Genomic DNA, 19,279 nt, shown 5'->3' with positions numbered 1-19,279 from the left:
GAGGGAGACAGTGACCCGAAGACAGGGAGACAGAGAGCCAGAGCCAGAGACTCAGAGACTCAGAAACAGAGAGCCAGAGATAGAGGGAGACAGAAACAGGAAAACACAGGCCCAGAGACAGAGGGAGATAAAGACAGGGAGACACAGACTCAGAGACAGAGGAATAGAGACCCAGAGATAGGGAGACAAAAAACCCAGAGACAGAGGGACAGAGACCCAGAGCCAGGGAGACAGAGGGACAGAGACCCAGAGCCAGGGAGACAGAGAGCCAGAGCCAGAGGGACAGAGACCCAGAGACAGAGGGACAGAGACCCAGAGCCAGGGAGACAGAGAGTCAGAGCCAGAGGGACAGAGACCCAGAGACAGAGGGACAGAGACTCAGAGCCAGGGAGACAGAGACCCAGAGATAGAGGGACAGAGACTCAGAGCCAGGGAGACAGAGACCCAGAGACAGAGGGACAGAGAGCCAGAGCCAAAGGGACAGAGACCCAGAGACAGAGGGACAGAGAGCCAGAGCCAAGGAGACAGAGGGACGGAGACCCAGAGCCAGGGAGACAGAGGGACAGAGAGCCAGAGCCAGAGGGATAGAGACCCAGAGACAGAGGGACTGAGATCCAGAGCCAGGGAGACAGAGAGCCAGAGCCAGGGAGACAGAGAGCCAGAGCCAGGGAGACAGAGACCCAGAGACAGAGGGACAGAGACCCAGAGACAGAGGAACAGAGACCCAGAGCCAAGGAGACAGAGACCCAGAGACAGAGGGAAAGAGAACCAGAGTCAGGGAGACAGAGGGACAGAGACCCAGAGCCAGGGAGACAGAGGGATGGAGACCCAGAGACAGAGGGACAGAGACCCAGAGCCAAGGAGACAGAGACCCAGGGACAGAGGGACAGAGACCCAGAGTCAGGGAGACAGAAAGCCAGAGACAGAGGGACAGAGACCCAGAGCCAGGGAGACAGAGGGACAGAGACCCAGAGCCAAGGAGACAGAGACCCAGAGACAGAGGGGCAGAGACCCAGAGCCAGGGAGGCAGAGGGACAGAGACCCAGAGCCAGGGAGGCAGAGGGATGGAGACCCAGAGCCAGGGAGGCAGACTGCGGTGTGGGGCCACCAGGGTGCAGCTGTCTGTCTCCTGCTCGCCATGCTGGTTTCCTCCGACATCCTCATGAATCATTTCTAGCAGGACCCTCTCCTCCCCAATGTTGGGAAGGCAGGTGTGCTGGGCAGGCCAGGTGGTAACCTCGAAGCCTCCCTACCCAGCCACCCTCAAGTCACCTCCAAGAGCCCCGTGCTACTGAGGGAGACACTCACAGTGAGCTGGCACAACTCACACAGCGTCCTGCACGGATGCCCTCTGATCCCTGCAAAAAAGCCCTCAGCTTCCCCTTCCTCCCAGCCCCCTGATCCGGAGCCATTCCCTACCTGTTCTTGGCTTCGGCCTGTCTGTGCCTGCCTGCTGGCTGGGGACAGAATGACAGGAGACAGGGCATCTGGGAGTGCCTGGCAGGAGGTGTCTGTGCCACCAGACTGCACCTAGGGCTGGCACCCCCAGGGAGGCCAAGGCTCAGAGAGGGCAGCAGGCTGCCCGAGTCACACCAGGAGTTCAGGGAGGGCAGGCAGGCAGGCTCTGGAATCAAGGATCAATTAAAAAGGACCGCCACCAATGACCTCAAGGACACAGTGAAGTGGGAGGAGACACTGTCCTCTCAGGTTGTGCAGGTTGAGAGGTGAACCCCACAGAGCTGGGAGCAGAAGGCTGAGGCCCGCCCACCCCCACTCTACCAACAGCTCACCCACCAATCCCAGCATGAGGCCAGGATGAGCCACATGGCCTCCCCTGCCCTCAGCCTTGTTTAAAGCTTCCAGAAGACAGGCGCTAGAGGTGCAGTGGTTTGCAAGCTGTCATCTCAGGAGCATAGTGGTGGTCTAGATGAGGAAGGGGGCTGGAGGCATGGGTGGGCAGATGACGGATGCCTGTGGCCACCCCTCGCCCTTAGGGGTCACCACAAGCCCAGTGCTCTCAAGGCTGGGCTGTGATCTCCTGCCCTAAACCCAGCCTCTGACCAACGCTACTGGGAGTCTAGGATGTGTGGGGCTCTGACTGCAGCCAATGGGCAAAAAGATGCTATGCTCAGCGCCCCTCACCCTGGACCTGCCCAACTCAGCCACTTCTCAAGGCCAACAAGAAGGAAGTCCCACCATCCCCACAAAGGCCCAGAAGCCAAGGGGGTGTTCAGACCCCACCACCCTGACCAGCGCAAGCTCTCTGCCTTCACAGCACCCCTCCCATCCTGGCTCATGTTCAGATGACAATGCTGGGGCGTTCCCATCAGAATACACCAACAGAGGGAGCACCCAGTCTGTGCAGTCTTGGCTCCTGGCTCACCTTTTGGCAGGCAGTCTCTAAAGGGGCACTGCTACCATCCCATCTTACAGACGGGGAAGCTGAGGCACAGAGAAGTTCCAACACTGGCCCAAAGTTACACAGTAAACAGGCAGGGGGACACTAGGCTTGGCCAAAGGAGACATTCTTCGGCCAGCACACGGGTGCTGGTCAGCCTCTCCCCAGCCCCAGGGGGATGGGCCCCTGAACCTGACCATCACGCAGATGGGGAGACTGAGGCACAGAGGGCTGAGATAGCTCGCCAAGGCTCTGCCTGAGCTGGGAGGATGGACATGGAGCTGAACAGCAGGAAGAACAAGATGGGCTCTTCAGCGCCGGCCCTGAGCAATAATTTGGATTTACCTGACTAGTCCTCCAGCCACCCTGTGAGAGAGGGAACCCCACTCTGCAGATGAAGGGGCAGTGCCTGCCAGGTCACGCTGGCAGAGCTCATCAGCCATCCTGCAATGTCCTGGTGCTCCCACCACACCTGGTATATGGTTGGAGCTCAGTCATGCTTGTCAACTGGACGGGTGGATGGACACGTAGATGGATGGGAAATGAGTGGGTGGATGGGCGAATGGTAGATGGATGGAGGGTGGGTGGGTAGGTGGGTAAATGGGCAGGTGAATGGATGAGTGAGTGGGTGGATGGAGGGGTGAATGGGTAAGTGGGTGGATAGGTGGATAAATGGATGGGTGGATGGATGAGTGGGTGGATGGGATAGACGGATGGGTGGATGAAAGGGCAGATGGAGGGATAGGTGTGTTGATGGATGGATGGATGGCTGGATGGCTGGAAGGGCAGATGGGTGGATAGATGCATGGGCAGATGAAACGACGAGTGGATGGGTCGATAGACAGGTGTGTAGGTGAGTAAATGGGTGGATGGTGGTTGAGTGGATTGGTGGATGGTGGGTGGATGGGTGGGTTAGTGGATGGATAGTGTCGCTGGTAGATGGAAGGGCGAGTGGATGGGTAGGTAGATGGGTTAATGGATGTGTGGATGGAAGGCAGGTGGATGGGTGACAGACAGGTAGACAGGTGGATGGATGGATAGGTGGGAAGGTGGTTGGGTGAATGGATGGGTGGATGAATGGGTGGGTGAATAGATGGAAGAGTGGGTGGGTGGAAGAGTGGACTGATGAAAGGGTGAGTAGATGAGTGGATGGATGGATGGATGGATGGATGGATGGATGGAAGGGTGGACTGATGGAAGGGTGAGTGGATGGGTAGGTAGGTGCATGGAGGGCAGGTGGATGGGTGGGTGGGTGGAAAGGCAAGTGGATGGGTGGAAAGGCGAGTGGGTGTGGGGATGGGTAAGTGGATGGGTAGTTGGAAGGATGGGTTGGTGCCGTGAATGGGTAGGTTGATGGATGGAGGGCAGGTGGATGGGTGGGTGGATGGAAGGGTGGACTGATGGAAGGATGGGTGGATGGGGGCAGGTTGGTGGATGGGTGGGTGGGTGGGTGGTTGGGCAGATGGACAGGTGGGGGTATGGATGGTCAGGTGGGTGGGTAAACTGGTGGACACAGGAGTGAACGTGTGGGTAAGAAGGAGTGAGTGCGTGGTAGATAGATGAATGGTGGATGAAGGGTGGGTGGATGGGTGGACAGATAAATCCACATCTTTGTGCTGGGCCAGCCCTGAAGAGCCCCCATCTTGCTCTTCCTGCTGTTCAGCTCCACATCCACCCTCTAGGTCAGGCAGAGCCTTGGTGAGCAGTCTCAGCCCACGGAAAGGCCAACCAGCACCTGTGTGCTGGCCAAGGAAGGTCTCTGTTGGTCATACCTAGTGTCCCTCTGCCTCTTGGTTACTGTGTGGCCTTGGATGAGCCCCTGAACCTCTCTGTGCCTCAACTTCCCCATCTGTAAAATGGGATGATAGCCATTCCCCCTTTCCAGATTGCCTGCCAACAACAGAGCCAGGAACCAGAACTGCACCACACCAGCTGATGGCCTTGCACAAAGTGGGTACTCCCTTGGTTCATGGGGGCTGTTCTGCTGTTCTGAAGGGGACCCCCAAGACTGTGGTCCAGCCACAGCCACGATGAGAGGAGTGCTGTGGAGGTAGACAGCTTGCTGCTGGCCAGGGAGGTGGGGTTTGAGGGTGAGTGGGTGAGCAAGGTGGCAGGTAGATAGCTCCTGGGTGGCGGCACTGGGCTGGACCCCAACTTTATTATGTTTTAACAGAGTCCAGCTCTGTTGCCCAGGCCAGAGTACAGTGGCAGGATCTCGGCTCACTGCAACCTCCGCCTCCACCTCAGAGCCTTCTCTGCCATGGCCTCCCTCACCCTCATGGCCCAGCTGGGTGCCCATGGTGGGGGGGGCGTCTCAGCCTGAGGCTTCCCTTTCCCATTCCCTCCCACTATGGTAAGACTGCTTCTGTGACAGCCCATCCTCCAGCTTGGTCCCACTGCGCTGGGCTGGGAGCAGGGACCGCTTGAATGAGCAAATCCCTTCACTCTACACTTCAGGCAAGTAAGTGCATGACCTGCACGGCCCCAGAGCACCACTTGGAAACCCAGTGAAATTCCAGCATCTCGGGGTGGCAACGTGCTGCGAGGCAGCCCACCCCACTACCTCCCCTGGCAGGAAAGGTGTTGAGGCCCCAGAAGGGATGGGGCTGCCACACGGCACTGCTCATCCCCAGCAGAGCCGGGCCGGATACAGGCACTCCACAGCTTGGCCCAGCGCCTTCCAAAAACAACACAAATTTCAGCATCAGAGGGGGCCTGTCACAAATACCTTCATTTTTGGGGTGCTTACCATCCCTCCCCTCTTCTCATAAGGGCCCCCTGTTTTCCTCAAGAGCCTCCTACAGGTTCTCTACTCTCAGCCCCAGTGGTGGAGATCAGGCAGACCCCATAGCTGGGCTGAAAACAGGGAGGTGACTCAGCCTGGACAGAGGCCGCGGAGTCCCTGGCAATAGAGATTCATCTTGGGATGGGGACTCAGTCCTTCTGATCCAATCAGAGCCTTCCCTGGGATTTTCGCTGGAGCCACCAGGAGGAAGAGTCACCTTCCCAGTGGTGTTGGGGGCTAGTGGAGTGGCAAGGTGGCATCGGTCCCCTTTCTACCAGGTGGGCAGCACCCAGACAAGAAGGATGGATGAGCTTTCAAAGAAGGGAGCCACAGAGTCTAGCCTTCAGACCTTGCACCCCAGCGTACCTAAAACCGGATGCCTCCCTGCAGTTTAACTGTGAACTTTGAGTCTTTAACTGAAGGCAGGGACTTGGGTTTCTGGCTCTCCCCAGCAAGAGGGGCCTCGGATGTCAGGCGCCTCGGATGCATCCACAGCATTCCAGACAAGCCTCTGGAAAAACCGCCGTGGCCTTAACACTTTTCCAGCTGCTGCCTCTCCCTGCAGCGCACACGAGCTTCCCACCGGGACTGAGGGGCGCGGAAGCCCTGCAGAGGGCCATTCCGAGGCCAAGTGGGCGGCGGCCGTCCCCAGCCGCAGCCTCGCCTGTCTGTGACAAGACAGACGGCTCCACTCTGTCCGACTCGACTCCCAGAAAAGGTCAGCAAGCTGCCCGCGCCCCTGACCAACGCAAAAGTTCAGCAGCTCTAAATGCCAACAGACTGGAGGCGTGACTGAGGCTGGAACAGCAGAGAGGCCCGATGCCATCAGCCTTGGCGAGGAAAACATCACCGTCATCTGTGTAAGTGACTCACGTGGAGTGTAAACATTTGTGCGCTCCTGACCCCCTGCCTTACATGACAGAGAGCCACGAGGACCCGAGGAGGGGGAGCCAGCGGAGAGAGACCTAGAGAACCCTTCTGAGACAGGACAGACGTCACCAAGGAGAACACGTGCTTACAAATAGAACTTCAGTCCTGGAAGTTTTCCAGAGAGAGGTTGACCCAGGCTGATGGCGACGGAGAGGGTGCCTTGGGGGTCCTCTGTGGGACTCCCCTACGTGTCTGTCACCTCACGGTCACCTTGACACTCCTGCCGCCCCGCTCCGGGAAAATGTCCCGCTCTCGGCTCCAGTAACAGAAGATCTGGGTGATCACATGGCTCTCTGCTCTGCCTCCCTCGGCAGACTGCCTCAAATTCTAACATCCCGTGGAGAGCACAACTCTCCGGATATCCAGCCCAGACCGCTCCCGCCCGAGTCCGTCTTTGACCCCTGTGGAATTTCACAGTTGTGGCGTCAGTAAACATGTTCAGCCTCGGTCCTCGGGTGACTCCCCTCCAGGCCTTTACAAGCCTGAAGGTCCACCCCTCAAGATCTCCTGCAGGCCCAGCCTGTTCAATTCCGGAAGCCCTTGCCCTCGCAGGAAAGGTCTGCGATTCCCCCAAGGTGCCGGTTACTTCCTCCCGGATCACAATATTTTCAGCGTGCACCGCGGTGGTGCACACAGAGCGCTCAGGCGCTGCGCTCGCTGCGCGGCGAGGGGTCTGAAATCACGCTGGACACGCACCAAAATCCGCTCTGCAGAGGAGGAATGCGAGCGAAATGCTGGCGCGGCCGTTGGAGACGAGTCCTGTGAATTCTGCGCGGCCGTCTCCGGAGAGACATGTGGAAGGGGCGGGGTGGGGGCAGGAAGGGACTGGAGGCTGGGGTTAACAAGTGTTAAGAGAGCTGGTCCGCACAGCTGCAGAGCGGCTACCAGAGGAGGAGGGCGGGGCTGCCGGCAGCGGGGACCCGGCGGGCTTGGCCCCCACTTCCACTTCAGACAGCTGGATGGGGAGAGAGCGGCTGTCGTTTGCCGCCTTTGCTTTAACACGCAGGGCTGAGGCTCTGCTCACTCACTAAGGGCGCCAAACGCTACGGTGCACTGGGCTCTGTAACAGGCCGGTTTACTGACAACGGCCTCTGAATCTCTGCTGCTCTGCCCACACCCTGCTGGTTCCATGAAGTGAGAGGAAGAGGAGGATGACCTTTGGCCAGCCTGGGCATGCAGAGCTATGCCAGGAGGCTTCCCCTCGGTCGCGGCGTCAAAGACTGCAGGGTGGGGTACTCCCTGCATCCGTACTCAAGAGCATTCACCCTGTGCCAGCAGCTGTGCTGGTGCCCGGGCCACCCGGGAAAGAGAACTGATAAAGCCCTGCCCTCAGGGAGCGCACTTTCTACAGGAACATGGGTCCTTTAGCACAGAGAATGTACCATGACGACAGGGTGGGCGGTGGCACCACAGCGGACACAGTGGCCAGGCCCCGAGAAGGCAGCACTTGAACCGTGCAAATCGCTGGGACAGGACATTCCTGCGAGAGTGCTTCAGAGCCCAGCAGAGCTATCAGGGCTGCAGAAGCTCCAGGGCCCAGCAGGCCACATCAACAAGTAGATTTGGTTCTGAGAGTGAGGGAGCCCATGACAGTGGAGGCAGAGTGAGGTGGTCTGATGCCTGCCTTAAGAGGGTCCTGCGGGCTGGAGTTGGGGATGATGCCCAGGAGGGGAAGAGCTAAGAGTGGCTCTGAGCTGATGGGGAGGAGACAGCAGGAGGGGCTGGCTCCAGGCTGTGGCCCGAAGGTGGAACTCATGAGAGATGCTACCTGGGGACCTCCTGGGCAGTTGCAGAGACACAGGCCTTCTCTCAGGAGGAGGGATGTTCCTGGGACTGGGACCTGCTGGTGGGAAGACCTGAAGCCCTCGAGGACTGTGGGAGCTCCAGATGGCACGAACCCTGGGCAAGGAGAGACGTGAAGGGCTTTTCTGGAACACAGGCAGGGCTGTGAGTCCCCCTGGCCAGGTGGCGCCTCCACATCAGATGCTTGTTGCAGGCAGTGCAGCCTCGCGGGACCAAGGACAACTTTGATCTTCAGCCTGCCCCGGTGGCCACCAATATCGGTCAGCACAGGTTCAACCTCCAAGCATCCCCAAGCCTGTGCGCGCCTCTCCATCCCCCCAGGGCTGCCTTGGCCGAGGCTCCCTTGCCTCTTGCCAGAGGGAGCCTTTCTCGAGAGGGAGTCTCACTCTGTCGCCCACGCTGGAGTGCAGTAGTGCAGTTTCTCCTCACTGCAGCCTCCGCCTCCTGGGTTCAAGTGATTCTGTGCCTCAGCCTCCAGGGCAGCTGGGCTACAAGCACCTGCTACCATGACCGGCTAATTTTGTATATTTTTAGTAGAGGGCTATGTTGCCCAGGCTGAGCTCAAACTCCTGACTTCAAATGATCTACCCGTCTCAGCCTCCCAATGTTCTGGGAATACAGTTGTGAGCCATCATACCCAACCTACAGAGGGATCCTTTCAAAACAGAAGACTGACCTATATGCCCTTCACCCAAACCCTGCCCTGGCCTCCTGGCCCTGCCAGCCCGGAAATGACCACACGATGTTCTCTAACTCCTGCTGGCACATAGGTGTCACATGGGAAGGGCCCATCTATCCCATGGACCCTGCATTCCCAGCACCAGGCACGGGCAGACATGCAGGCGACTGCTGCACCCCTCCACAGAGAGCAAGGTGTCTAACGAATCCCAGCCACAGAGCAAGGAGCTGGGGATGGTGGGACACATGCCGCACAATGTCACACAGTGCCTTCAGTAGATCCCACCCCTTCTTCCAGGCTCCAAGGCCCCAAGTCGCTGAATTATTTCTGTCTCCTTCCCCCTCATCCTCCTCTTCCTCCTCATTCTCCTGTTCTCCAACTTTCTTCTCGTTCTCTCCTCCTCCTTTCCTCCTCCTCTTCCTCTTTTCCTCCCCCTCTTCCTCCTCCTCCTTCCTCCTCTCTTCCTCTTTTCCTCCTCCTCTTCCTCCTCTCTTTTTCTCCTCCTCTTACTCTTCTCTTCCTCTTCTTCCTTTTCTCCTCCTCTTCCTCCTCTCCTCTCTTCCTCCTCCAGGGCCCCTCGACCCCAAATCTAAAACATCTCCTAAAACCAAAGGGCAGGTCTCTCTCTCTCTCTCTCTCACACACACACACACACACACAATCAGAAAAAGGAATAAGCCAAAGAGCCGGAGTGAGGAGAAAGTCTCGCTTTTAAAGTGCCTGAGGAGTGATGGGCAAGATAAAAAGCAATCCCGGAGCGGGAGGCGGGATGACATTTGCACAGGCTCCCTGGAGATGGTGTGATTATGGCGGAGGGTAATAAAACCCGGTAACTATGGCCGATGACAAGGAGGCCGTCCCGGGGGTCGCAGCTACCAGGTGGAAATGGTCCAGCTGTGACGGTCGCACTGCACAATTCAGGGTGAAGTGAGTGCTTTCAGAATAATTCCACTCCCCAAGTTCTCAGGACCTGCTGGCAAGGAGGCAGGGAGAGGGTGGCCTCCCTCCCAGAGAAGGGGCTCAGCTGTGAGGGCAGATGGAGTGGCCTGGGTTCGGCCCTCTTGGGCTGGCCCAGTCCCACCTACCCCCACCCCTACTGAGACCCCCCCGGCTTCTGCTCCCAGGCCTGCTCCTGGCCAGACCTGGCCTCTCCAGCTCACACTGGACATGCTCCAATCTCCCCCTGCCCCTGCTGCTGTCCCACTCACAGCCACGAAGTCATGGCAACATACCCATTGCCAGAGAATGGGAAAAGAATGTTGTTGGCCAGGCGAGGTGGCTCACGCCTGTAATCCCAGCAGTTAGGGAGGCCGAGGCGGGTGGATCACCTGAGGTTAGGAGTTCGAGAACAGCCTGGCCAACATGGTGAAACCCTGTCTCTACTAAAAATACAAAAATTAGCTGGGTGTGCCGGGCATGGTGGCTCGCGCTTGTAATCCCAGCACTTTGGGAGGCTGAGGCAGGTGGATCACCTGAGGTCAGGAGTTCGAGACCTGCCTGACCAACAAGGAGAAACCCCATCTTTAAAAAAATAAATTAGCTGGCTGTGGTGGAGGGCACCCATAATGAGGCAGAAGAAAATCTTGAAACTAGAAGGCGGAGGTTGCAGTGAGCCAAGATCGCACCACTGCACACCAGCCTGGGCAACAAGAACGAAACTCCATCTCAAAAATAAATAAGAGGCCGGGCACAGTGGCTCACACCTGTAATCCCAGCACTTTGGGAGGCCGAGGTGGGCGGATCACGAGGTCAAGAGATCGAGACCATCCTGGCCATGGTGAAACCCCGTCTCTACTAAAAATACAAAAATTAGCCAGGTGCGGTGGCACACGCCTGAGGTCCCAGCTACTCGGGAGGCTGAGGCGGAAGAATCGATTGAACCCAGGCGGAGGTTGCAGTGAGCCGAGATTGCGCCACTGCACTCCAGCCTGACGACAGAGTAAGACTCCATCTCAAAAAAAAACCAAATAAATAAATAAATAAGAAAGGGACAAGAGGCCACAGGAACGAGAACTTCCCCAAAGGAGCAAGAACCTCCTTGGAAAGCCACCTCTTCCCTGACGTCTTCCTCGCAGGAGCTGGGGGGCTGGACTCTTCCCAGGCCTTTGGGCTTGGTGGAGACAACAGAGTGTAGAGACAGCATCAACAGGCAAAGGCCTTGAGCCAGGCTTACTGTGAAAAACCCGCCAGGCAGTGTCTCAGCCACAGCTTCCCACGAACACCTTCAGCAGGCAACGAAACCCCTAGGCACAACGTCCCAGCCGCCACGTCTCTTTCTTTTTGGCAGGACCCCGCCTCCTCTCCGCGCACCCCAGCCAGGGCCATACTCCGTCCATCCCTGAGGTTCCGCTCAGTCATTCACCACCACCTCCACTAGGCAACGGGTTTGTTGATCTCTTGAGATAGGAGGGAAGGAGAATAAGCTTTTCTCTTTCTTTTCTCCCCTTGGTTGCAGAAGAGAGAAGTTGGAACAAACAAGTTATATAATGTTGGGGGGGGTGGGGGGGAGGGCAGTCCCTCCTGGGGACAGTTTCTTGATTTGTGATACCACTGGAAGGGCCAAGGGGAAGACAGGAACTGCCCCCCGCCCCTGGCCAAAAGACAAAACCTTTGTGGGACAAAACGGCAGATGTGGGCATTGCCTGGCAGCCTAGAAAGGCAGCCACAGAGACTAAGGGCAGCCCCCACTGCCCCCCAGCAGCCCCACAAGCCTCCCTGGAAAGGCAAAAGATCAAGCTGATCCCACAAGGGAATTCCCACCTGCCAGACTACAAGTCTCAGAGAGCAAGAAGCTCTTGCACACCCCCATCCCTCCCTTCCTCCCTCTCTCCCAGCCATGTCTCTGGGACACGTCCTGCTTCTGTGTCATTCATGTTCCAGGCACATATGAAGGCAGGAGAGACAGGCTCTCCAACCTCAAGGCACTTCCAGAGGAACACAACAAATGATGTTAGGTGGTGGCCAGCATGATCGAGAATATACAACAAGCCTGCGCCCCAGCAATTCTGCTCCGAGATGTGTACCCCCAAGGACTGAATGCAAGTGTGTCGAGAAACATTGTTTACCCTTTCCCCATGGCTCCTCTGTGGAGGATACCTTTTAGTTTGTAATCAGTGGTGGGTGGGTAACAGCTGCCTACTTGGTAGCTTCTTGAGTTATTAGTAAATGTAGAGCACCTGTGTATTAATAAGACTCACTTGTCTAAGAGCAAATAAATACGTGGATGAGAATCTGCTGGGGGCCTTCAGCGTGGAATGCCGTCAGCCCCTGAGCTCTTGGGCTGCTGGGTCCCTGGATAGATCCACTCTGCTGTTCCATCTAGTGTCTGCCACTCAATACCTTCAGTGCCACCTGGGTAGGAGTACTGACTGAGCTGGTACTTGGTATGAGTGTTTAGACAAAAACTTGTACACTGATGCCCATGGCAGCATGATTCCTAATAGACAAAAGGTGGAACCAATCTAAGTGTCCATCAACAGATAAATGGATAAATAACATTGAGGTACATCCACACAGTGGAATATTACTCAGCCATAAAAAAGAATGGAGCGCTGATTTAGGCTACAACACACATGACCCCCAAAGCATCATGCTGAGTGAAAGGTCACATGGTGTACGATTGATTCTATTTACGAAACTTGGAAACGGATAGAGACAGACAGCAGATTGGTGACTGCCAGGGGCTGGGGGGTCACTGCTAATGAAGACGGGGTTGCCTTTTGTGGAGACAAAGACGTTTTGGAACCGGACGGCAGTGAGTGATGGCTGCACAATTCTGTGAATGTACTAAATGCCACTGAATTGTTCACTTAAAGAGGGTGAATTTTGTGTTACATATATCTTACCTCAAAAACAAAAAAGAAAAAACATGGTTGGGCACAGTGGTTCCTGTCTGTAATCCCAGCACTTTGGGAGGCCATGGCAGGAGGATCACTTGAGCCCAGGAGTTCAAGACCAGCCTGGGCAACATAGTGAGATCCCTGTCTCTATAAAACAATTATTTATTTATTAAATTTATGTAGTTATTAATTAATTTATTTATTTTTGAGATGGAGTTTCACTCTTGTTACCCAGGCTAGAGTGTAATGGCACGATCTTGGCTCACCGCAACCTCCGCCTCCTGGGTTCAGGCAATTCTCCTGCCTCAGTCTCCCGAGTAGCTGGGATTACAGGCACACGCCACCATGCCCAGCTAATTTTTTGTATTTTTAGTAGAGACGGGGTTTCACCATGTTGACCAGGATGGTCTCGATCTCTTGACCTCGGGATCCACCTGCCTCGGCCTCCCAAAGTGCTGGGATTACATAATTTGGTATTTTAAGTAGAGATGGGTTTTCATCATGTTGGCCAGCTTGGTCTCAAACTCCTGACCTCAAGTGATCCACCTACCTCAACCTCCCAAAGTGCTGGATTACAGGCGTGAGCCACTGTGCCCAGCCCAAAACAATTTTTAAAAACTAGTCAGGTGTGGTAGTACATGCCTATTGCCCCAGCTACTCAGGAGGCTGAAGCAGGAGGATTGCTTGAGCCCAGGAGCTATGACACTGTATGCCAGCATGGGCAACAGAGTGAGGCTCTGCCTCAAACAAAACAAAACAAACAAAAACCACAACAGGCCAGGTGCAGTGGCTCATGCCTGTAATCCCAGCACTGTGGGGGGGCCCGGGAGGGTGGGTCACCTGAGGTCAAGAGTTCGAGATCAGCCTGGCCAACATGGTGAAACCTCATCTCTACTAAAACTACAAAATTGGCTGGGCATGGTGGCATGCACCTATAATCCCAGCTACTCAGGAGGCTGAGACAGGAGAACTGCTTGAACCCGGAAGGCAGAGGCTGGAGGAAGCCGACATCGAGCCACTGCACTCCAGCCTGGGTGAGGTGATGGAGCAAGACTCCGTTTAAAGAAAAATATATATGAATAGCTAAGAAGCTCATGGAAAAACTGTCCAACATCATTTCAGAGACCTGCAAATTAAAACAAAAATAAGACTGGGAACAGTGGTGTGCACACTCCACTTACTCTGGAGGCTGAGGCCAGAAGATGGCTTGAACCCAGGAGTTCCAGGGTGCAATGAGCTAGGATCGTACCACTGCACTCCAGCATGGGCGACAGAGCAAGACCTCATCTCAAAAATAAATAAAAACACCAAATGAAGACACGAGCACAGCTGTTAAAATGGCTAAAACTAAGGACTGGCCATACCAGGTGTCAGTGAGGATGAGGAGGAGCTGGAACTCTTGAACATTGCTGGTGGGGATGCAAAATGGTACAGCCACTTTGGGAACAAGCTTAGCAGTGTCTTAAAAATTAAAACATGGCCAAGGGTGGTGGCTCATGCCTGTAATCCCAGCACTTTGGGAAGCCAAAGTGGGCGATGACCTGAGGTCAAGAGTTCAAGACCAGTCTGGCCAACATGGCAAAACCCCGTCTCTACTAAGAATACAAAAAGTAGCTGGGCATGGTGGCACATCCCTGCAATCTCAGCTACTTGGGAGGCTGAAGCCTGAGCCCAGGATGTGGAGGTCGCAGTGAGCCGACACTGCACCGCTGCACTCCAACCTGGGCAACAGAGCAAGACTCCATCTCGAAAAAAAAAAAAAAATTGAAACATGGCCAGGCCTGGTGGCTCACACCTGTAATCCCAGCACTTTGGGAGGCTCAGGTGGGAAGACTGCTTGAGCCCAGGAATTCAAGACCAGCCTGGGCAACAGGGCAAGACCCCATCGCAACGAAAACACACAAAAAATAGCCAGGAGTGGTGGCACAGGCCTGTAGTACCTACCAGCTACTTGGAAGGCTGAGGTGGGAGGATCACCTGAGCCCAAGAAGGTCGAGGCTGCAGTGAGCCGTGACTGTACCACTGCACTCCAGCCTGGGCAATGGAGTGAGACCCTGTCTCAAAAAACAACAACAAAAAATTAAACACATCTACCATATGAGCTAGTCATTCCACTCAAGTATTTACCCAAGAGGATGAAGGTATATGTCTACACAGAGACACATACCCAGATGTTCACGGCAACTTTATTTGCAGTTGTCAAAATGGAAACAACCCAACAGTCCATCAGCCAGTTAATGGATAAACAAACTGTGTCCATCCATACAAGATTGTTTATTTTCACTCCACACTGAAAAAGAACAAACTTCTGATACAGCAACACAGATGAACTTCAAAAACATTATGTTAAGGAAAGAAACCAGATGCAAAGGCCACATGTCTGATTCCACTCTTAGGAAATTTCTAGAAAAGACAAAACTGCAAAGAGTGAAAGCAGATCCTGGGGCTGGATGCCGGGGGAGCAGGGTTAATTGCAAACGAGCCTGGTGGGGGGAACTCTTTGGGGTGATGTAAACATTCCAAAAAACTACACTGTGGTGAAGGATCCTCAACTCAGTAAATGTCCTGAAACTTGATGATCTAGGCTAGGCACAGTGGCTCACATCTGCAACCCCAGCACTCTGGGAGGCTGAAGCGGGCAGAGCACTTGAGGTCAGGAGTCTTGAACTCCTGACCAACATGGCAAAACCCATCTCTACTAAAATACAAAAATTAGCCAGGTGTGATAGCATGCACCTGTGGTCCCAGCTACTCAGGAGGCTAAGGCAGGAGAATCGCTAGAACCCAGGGGGCAAAGGTTGCAGTAAGCTGAGATCAAGCCACTACACTCCAGCCTGGGGGACAGAGCAAGATTCTGTCTCAAAAAAAAAAGGCACTTAATTAACTGATCAGTTAAAATGAATGAATTGGACAGGTGTGGTAGCTCACACCTGTAATCCCAGGGAGATATCAGAAGATTTTCCTCTGATGGGAGGCGGAGGCGAGCTGATCACCTGATGTCAGGAGTTTGAGACCGGCCTGGCCAACAGTGAAACCTCATCTCTACTTTAAGAATACAAAAATTGGCCGGGCGCGGTGGCTCATGCCTATAATCCCAGCACTTTGGGAGGCCCAGGCAGGTGGATCACGAGGTCAAGAGATGGAGACCATCCTGGTCAACAAGATGAAACCGCGTCTCTACTAAAAATACAAAAAATTAGCTGGGCATGGTGGTGCTTGCATGTAGTCCCAGCTCCTCAAGAGGCTGAGGCAGGAGAATTGCTTAAACCCAGAAGGCAGAGGTTGCGGTGAGCCGAGATCGTGCCATTGCACTCTAGTCTGGGTAGCAACAGCGAAACTCCATCTCAAAAAAAAAGAATACAAAACTTAGCTGGGCGTGGTGGCACATGCCTGTAGTCCCAGCTACTCAGTAGGCTGAGGCAGGAGAATCACTTGAACCTGGAAGGTGGAGGTTGCAGTGAGCTGAGATCGTACCACTGCACTCCAGCCTGGGTGAAAAAGCGAGACTCTGTCTCAAAAATAAATAAATAAAAACAAAATGAATGAATTGTATGCCATGCAATTAATTATATCTCAATAAAGCTGTTTATGAAAAAAGAGCCATGCTTTTTTTTTTTTTTTTTTTTTTTACAGATGTGGCTCACCTCTGTAATCTCAGCACTTAGTGAGGCTGAGGCAAGAAAACTGCTTGAGCCCAGGAGTTCCAGACTTGCCTGGACAACAGAGCAAGACCTGGTCTTTACAAAAAATTTAAAAATTAGCCGAGTGCGGTGGCGCACACCTGTACTCCCAGCTACTTGGAAGGCTGAGGTGGGAGGATCACTTGAGTCCAGGAGTTTGTGGCTGCAGTGAGCCTTGATGACTTCACTGCACTCCAGCCTAGGTGCCTGGGTGACAGAGCAAGACCTGCTTTCAAAAAAAAAAAAAGAGCCCCAGCCCCGTTATCCCACTCCAGTGCCCAAGGCACCCACTCCACTGTCCCTCTTCTCTGTCTCTTACTTGCCAATTCATACCCAGTTATCAAGCCCTAGACATTCCCTGAATGTCTCTGAAAATTCTCTGACGTCTCCTGGCTCCCTACTGCAGGATAATCTTGCCGCACACCTACCCCAGAAAGCTGGTCACCCCTCTGGACACACACCTCCTGGGTTCCCCATGGCCCCTCTGGTAGACCAGATTCACTGCCTCAATCTGCCCATAGACCTAAGTCTCAAGGTGCCACTCAGCATCCTCGGGAACAGGCAGAGCTTTACCTCCTCTGTGCCCTAGCCCAGACATCCCTTTTCCCTCCCTGACCCATCCTGTGCACGTCCCATTCCACCAGGCCTCCAAAGCCCAAATCGCACAGCCAGACTGTCAGGCCATTCCCTCCAGCACTAACCAGAGGTCCAAAATGCCACAGCACATAAGTATTAAATAACTTCATCATTTCTCATGTTGACTGAAATTATTGGCTCCTGGAAGTTCACCAGCAAGAAAAAGCCTGGATTTCCTCCTTGGCCAGACCCAGGTGGCAGGCTAGAGGAGGAGCCAGGGTGGGAGGGTCTGGATTTGCCCAATAGGAAAAGAGCAGGAGATCACACTCCCTAAGGCAGGTGTTTTTTCTGACAATCCAATACAAAGCATGCACGCACATATCATTAGTTATTGAAGATAACTGTCATGCAAATCTTGGGGTTCAAACAATCCATGTCAGGACTTGGCTATGGGGAAAGGGGCCTCCCTCTGACCAAAGGGGTAGATTCTGTCCCCCTGTCTGAGGGCAAGACCTTTCTGTAAGTCCTTTAGCCTGTTGGGGGTGTGAATTCGGACCCCATGGAGATGGAAGGGAGGCGCCCCAGAGAAGAACCCTCTCCATGTTCTTTATAAAACCCGTGGGATTCTCTCACCCACCTCAGGCTCCCCAGGCCCAGCCCAGTCCCTCAGGGGCCCTGGCACTCCCAGGTCCCCTCAGCCTCCCCATCTCAGGCTCCCAGGTTCACCTGAGTCCCCCACCCAGAGCCTCCCACACTCTCCACTCCTCCCAGGGCACCTCAGCAGGCTCTCAGGACCACCTTTAGCCACCTCGAGGCCCTTCAGCACCTGCCAGGATGCCTTGGGCCTTAGCCCCTTCCTCAGAGCCCCCAAGATACCTCACCACCCTCGGATTGGCCATGGCCCCTGCTCAGGCCCTCTCTGCCACCCAGGCCCTTTGGCATCCCGGTTGCCCCATGGCCCATCACAGTCAGGAGCCCCTCGGTTTCCCTTCAGACCCCCAGGATTCTCAGGTCCCTAGGGCCGCCCGCAGACGCCTGAAGGTCCTGGGGCACCCAGCCCCGCTCGGCTCCTCCAGTATCCCACGGCCCCGTAAGTCCAGATTCTCAGCGAAAGACCCTCGAGCCGTGCCAGGCCTCCCCTCAGGACGCGCAAGACTCCCCACAGGTGCCCTGGGCTCCAAGACAGGTGCAGGTCCATCCTGGGGGCCGGGTCTCACCTGTTCGGGCGCTCGGGGCCCGGGCCCGCGCCGAAGGCACCGCCGCCGCCAGCACCGCCGCTGCTACCGCCGGACTCCGCCATCTTCCCCCCCCGCCGACGCGCGTGCGAGTGACGGGAGCCGCGCGCGCCGGCCCGGGAAACCGAGACGCGAGGGCGGGGCGGGGCCAGGTCCGCGGAGGGGCGGGGCCTGGACCAGAAACCAAGGATTGGGGCGGGCCCGGAACCGGAGAGGCGTGGTCTACGGAGGGGCGGGGCGGGCCTGGGGTAATGGGAGGGGCCTGTTATGCCGAGGGGTGGGCCCAGGGCGGGGCCTGGGCTAGGGGTGAGGAATTGGGCCGGGGCCCGGGCGTGAGGGGCTGAACCAAGTCTGAAATGGGGGAGCTTCTAGGCTCAGAGGGCGTGCTTTCTGTAAATAGGCGGGGCCGGAGCGGAGCCAGGACAAGTAGGTACGGGATGAGGTTGGTCCCTGGGCAGAGGAGTCTGGAAAAGGGGCGGGGTCTGAAAAATGGGCGGGTCCAAGGCAAGAGGAGGCGGGACAAGGGTCGGGCCTGCGGAAGAGGCGGGACGCAAGATGAAGGGCGGGACCAGCTCCGAGAAGGGACTAGGTGGGAGTTAAATGAGGTGGGGGCGTGGTCGGGGGGATAGAAAGGAGAAGATGGGTCTGAGGATGGGACAGGTCTGGGCACTGGAGGGGAGGAATCTGGGGATGGCCGTGGTCAAGCGAAGAGAGGGCCTAGTCTGCGGAAGGGCGGGGTCTGGGCTAGGGGTGGGGTCTGGTAGCTCCCAACCAGGGGGTCGGGGAAGATCAGGGATGTGTACGTGGAGGGGGAGAGGGATTGGCGGGGTCTTGGGGGGGGCGGAGCCTGATCTGATGAGGGGTGGGGCCAGGCAAAGAGAGCCGCGGATATGAGGAGGTGGGAGGCACACGTGCAGGTGTTAAGGAGTCTATGAGTGTCCTGGGGAGCTGGCGGGCGTGTTCGGGGCGTTGGCTGGGCATGGTTATAATTTGAGGCGTGGGAGCAGGATAGGTGACCCAGGGAAGGGGGCCATGGGTAGGGTGGGCGGGAGGGCGAGGTGGAGTATGAAAATATGGGTCTCTGAGCTCTGAGAACCACACCCTCTCTCTACCCGCCCTGCACACCCGGACTCCAGTCTTACCTCCTTCCGATGCCTCTCTTAGGGGCGAAACTCACCCATGCCCAAGCCTCAGACTTCCCGTCCCTCATGGGTCCCCCCTCCCCTGACATACCCTCCCAGAGCCTCCACCCTCAGACCCCAATCATCGGCCCTTAGGTCCCCAAGCCTTCTGCTTCATACACCAGTTCTGGTTTCTCACACTTCAAAACCCTCCACATTCAATTATCTCTCAT

General features: G+C 55.8%; 1 protein-coding gene across 2 annotated transcripts in view; it reads right to left on the bottom strand.

Annotated features, from left to right (window-relative positions):
- The window catches only part of KLHL26 (kelch like family member 26), a 31,986-nt gene extending 13,967 nt beyond the window's left edge, over nucleotides 1-18,019 (bottom strand). For both annotated transcript variants that reach the window (XM_035284302.3, XM_035284301.3), the window contains exon 1: nucleotides 17,908-18,019. Coding sequence is in view for 1 of the 2 variants with exons in the window: in XM_035284301.3 (XP_035140192.1) it covers nucleotides 17,908-17,990 (83 nt within the window). In the remaining variant the exon portion in view is untranslated. The remainder of the gene's footprint in view (nucleotides 1-17,907) is intronic.
- Between the last annotated feature and the right edge of the window lie 1,260 nt (nucleotides 18,020-19,279).

The sequence above is a fragment of the Callithrix jacchus genome, chromosome 22, assembly GCF_049354715.1.
Source record: "Callithrix jacchus isolate 240 chromosome 22, calJac240_pri, whole genome shotgun sequence".
NCBI lineage: Eukaryota > Metazoa > Chordata > Mammalia > Primates > Cebidae > Callithrix > Callithrix jacchus.
The sequence above is the reverse complement of the archived record's forward strand: the minus strand, read 5'-3'. Positions and strand labels throughout refer to the sequence as shown.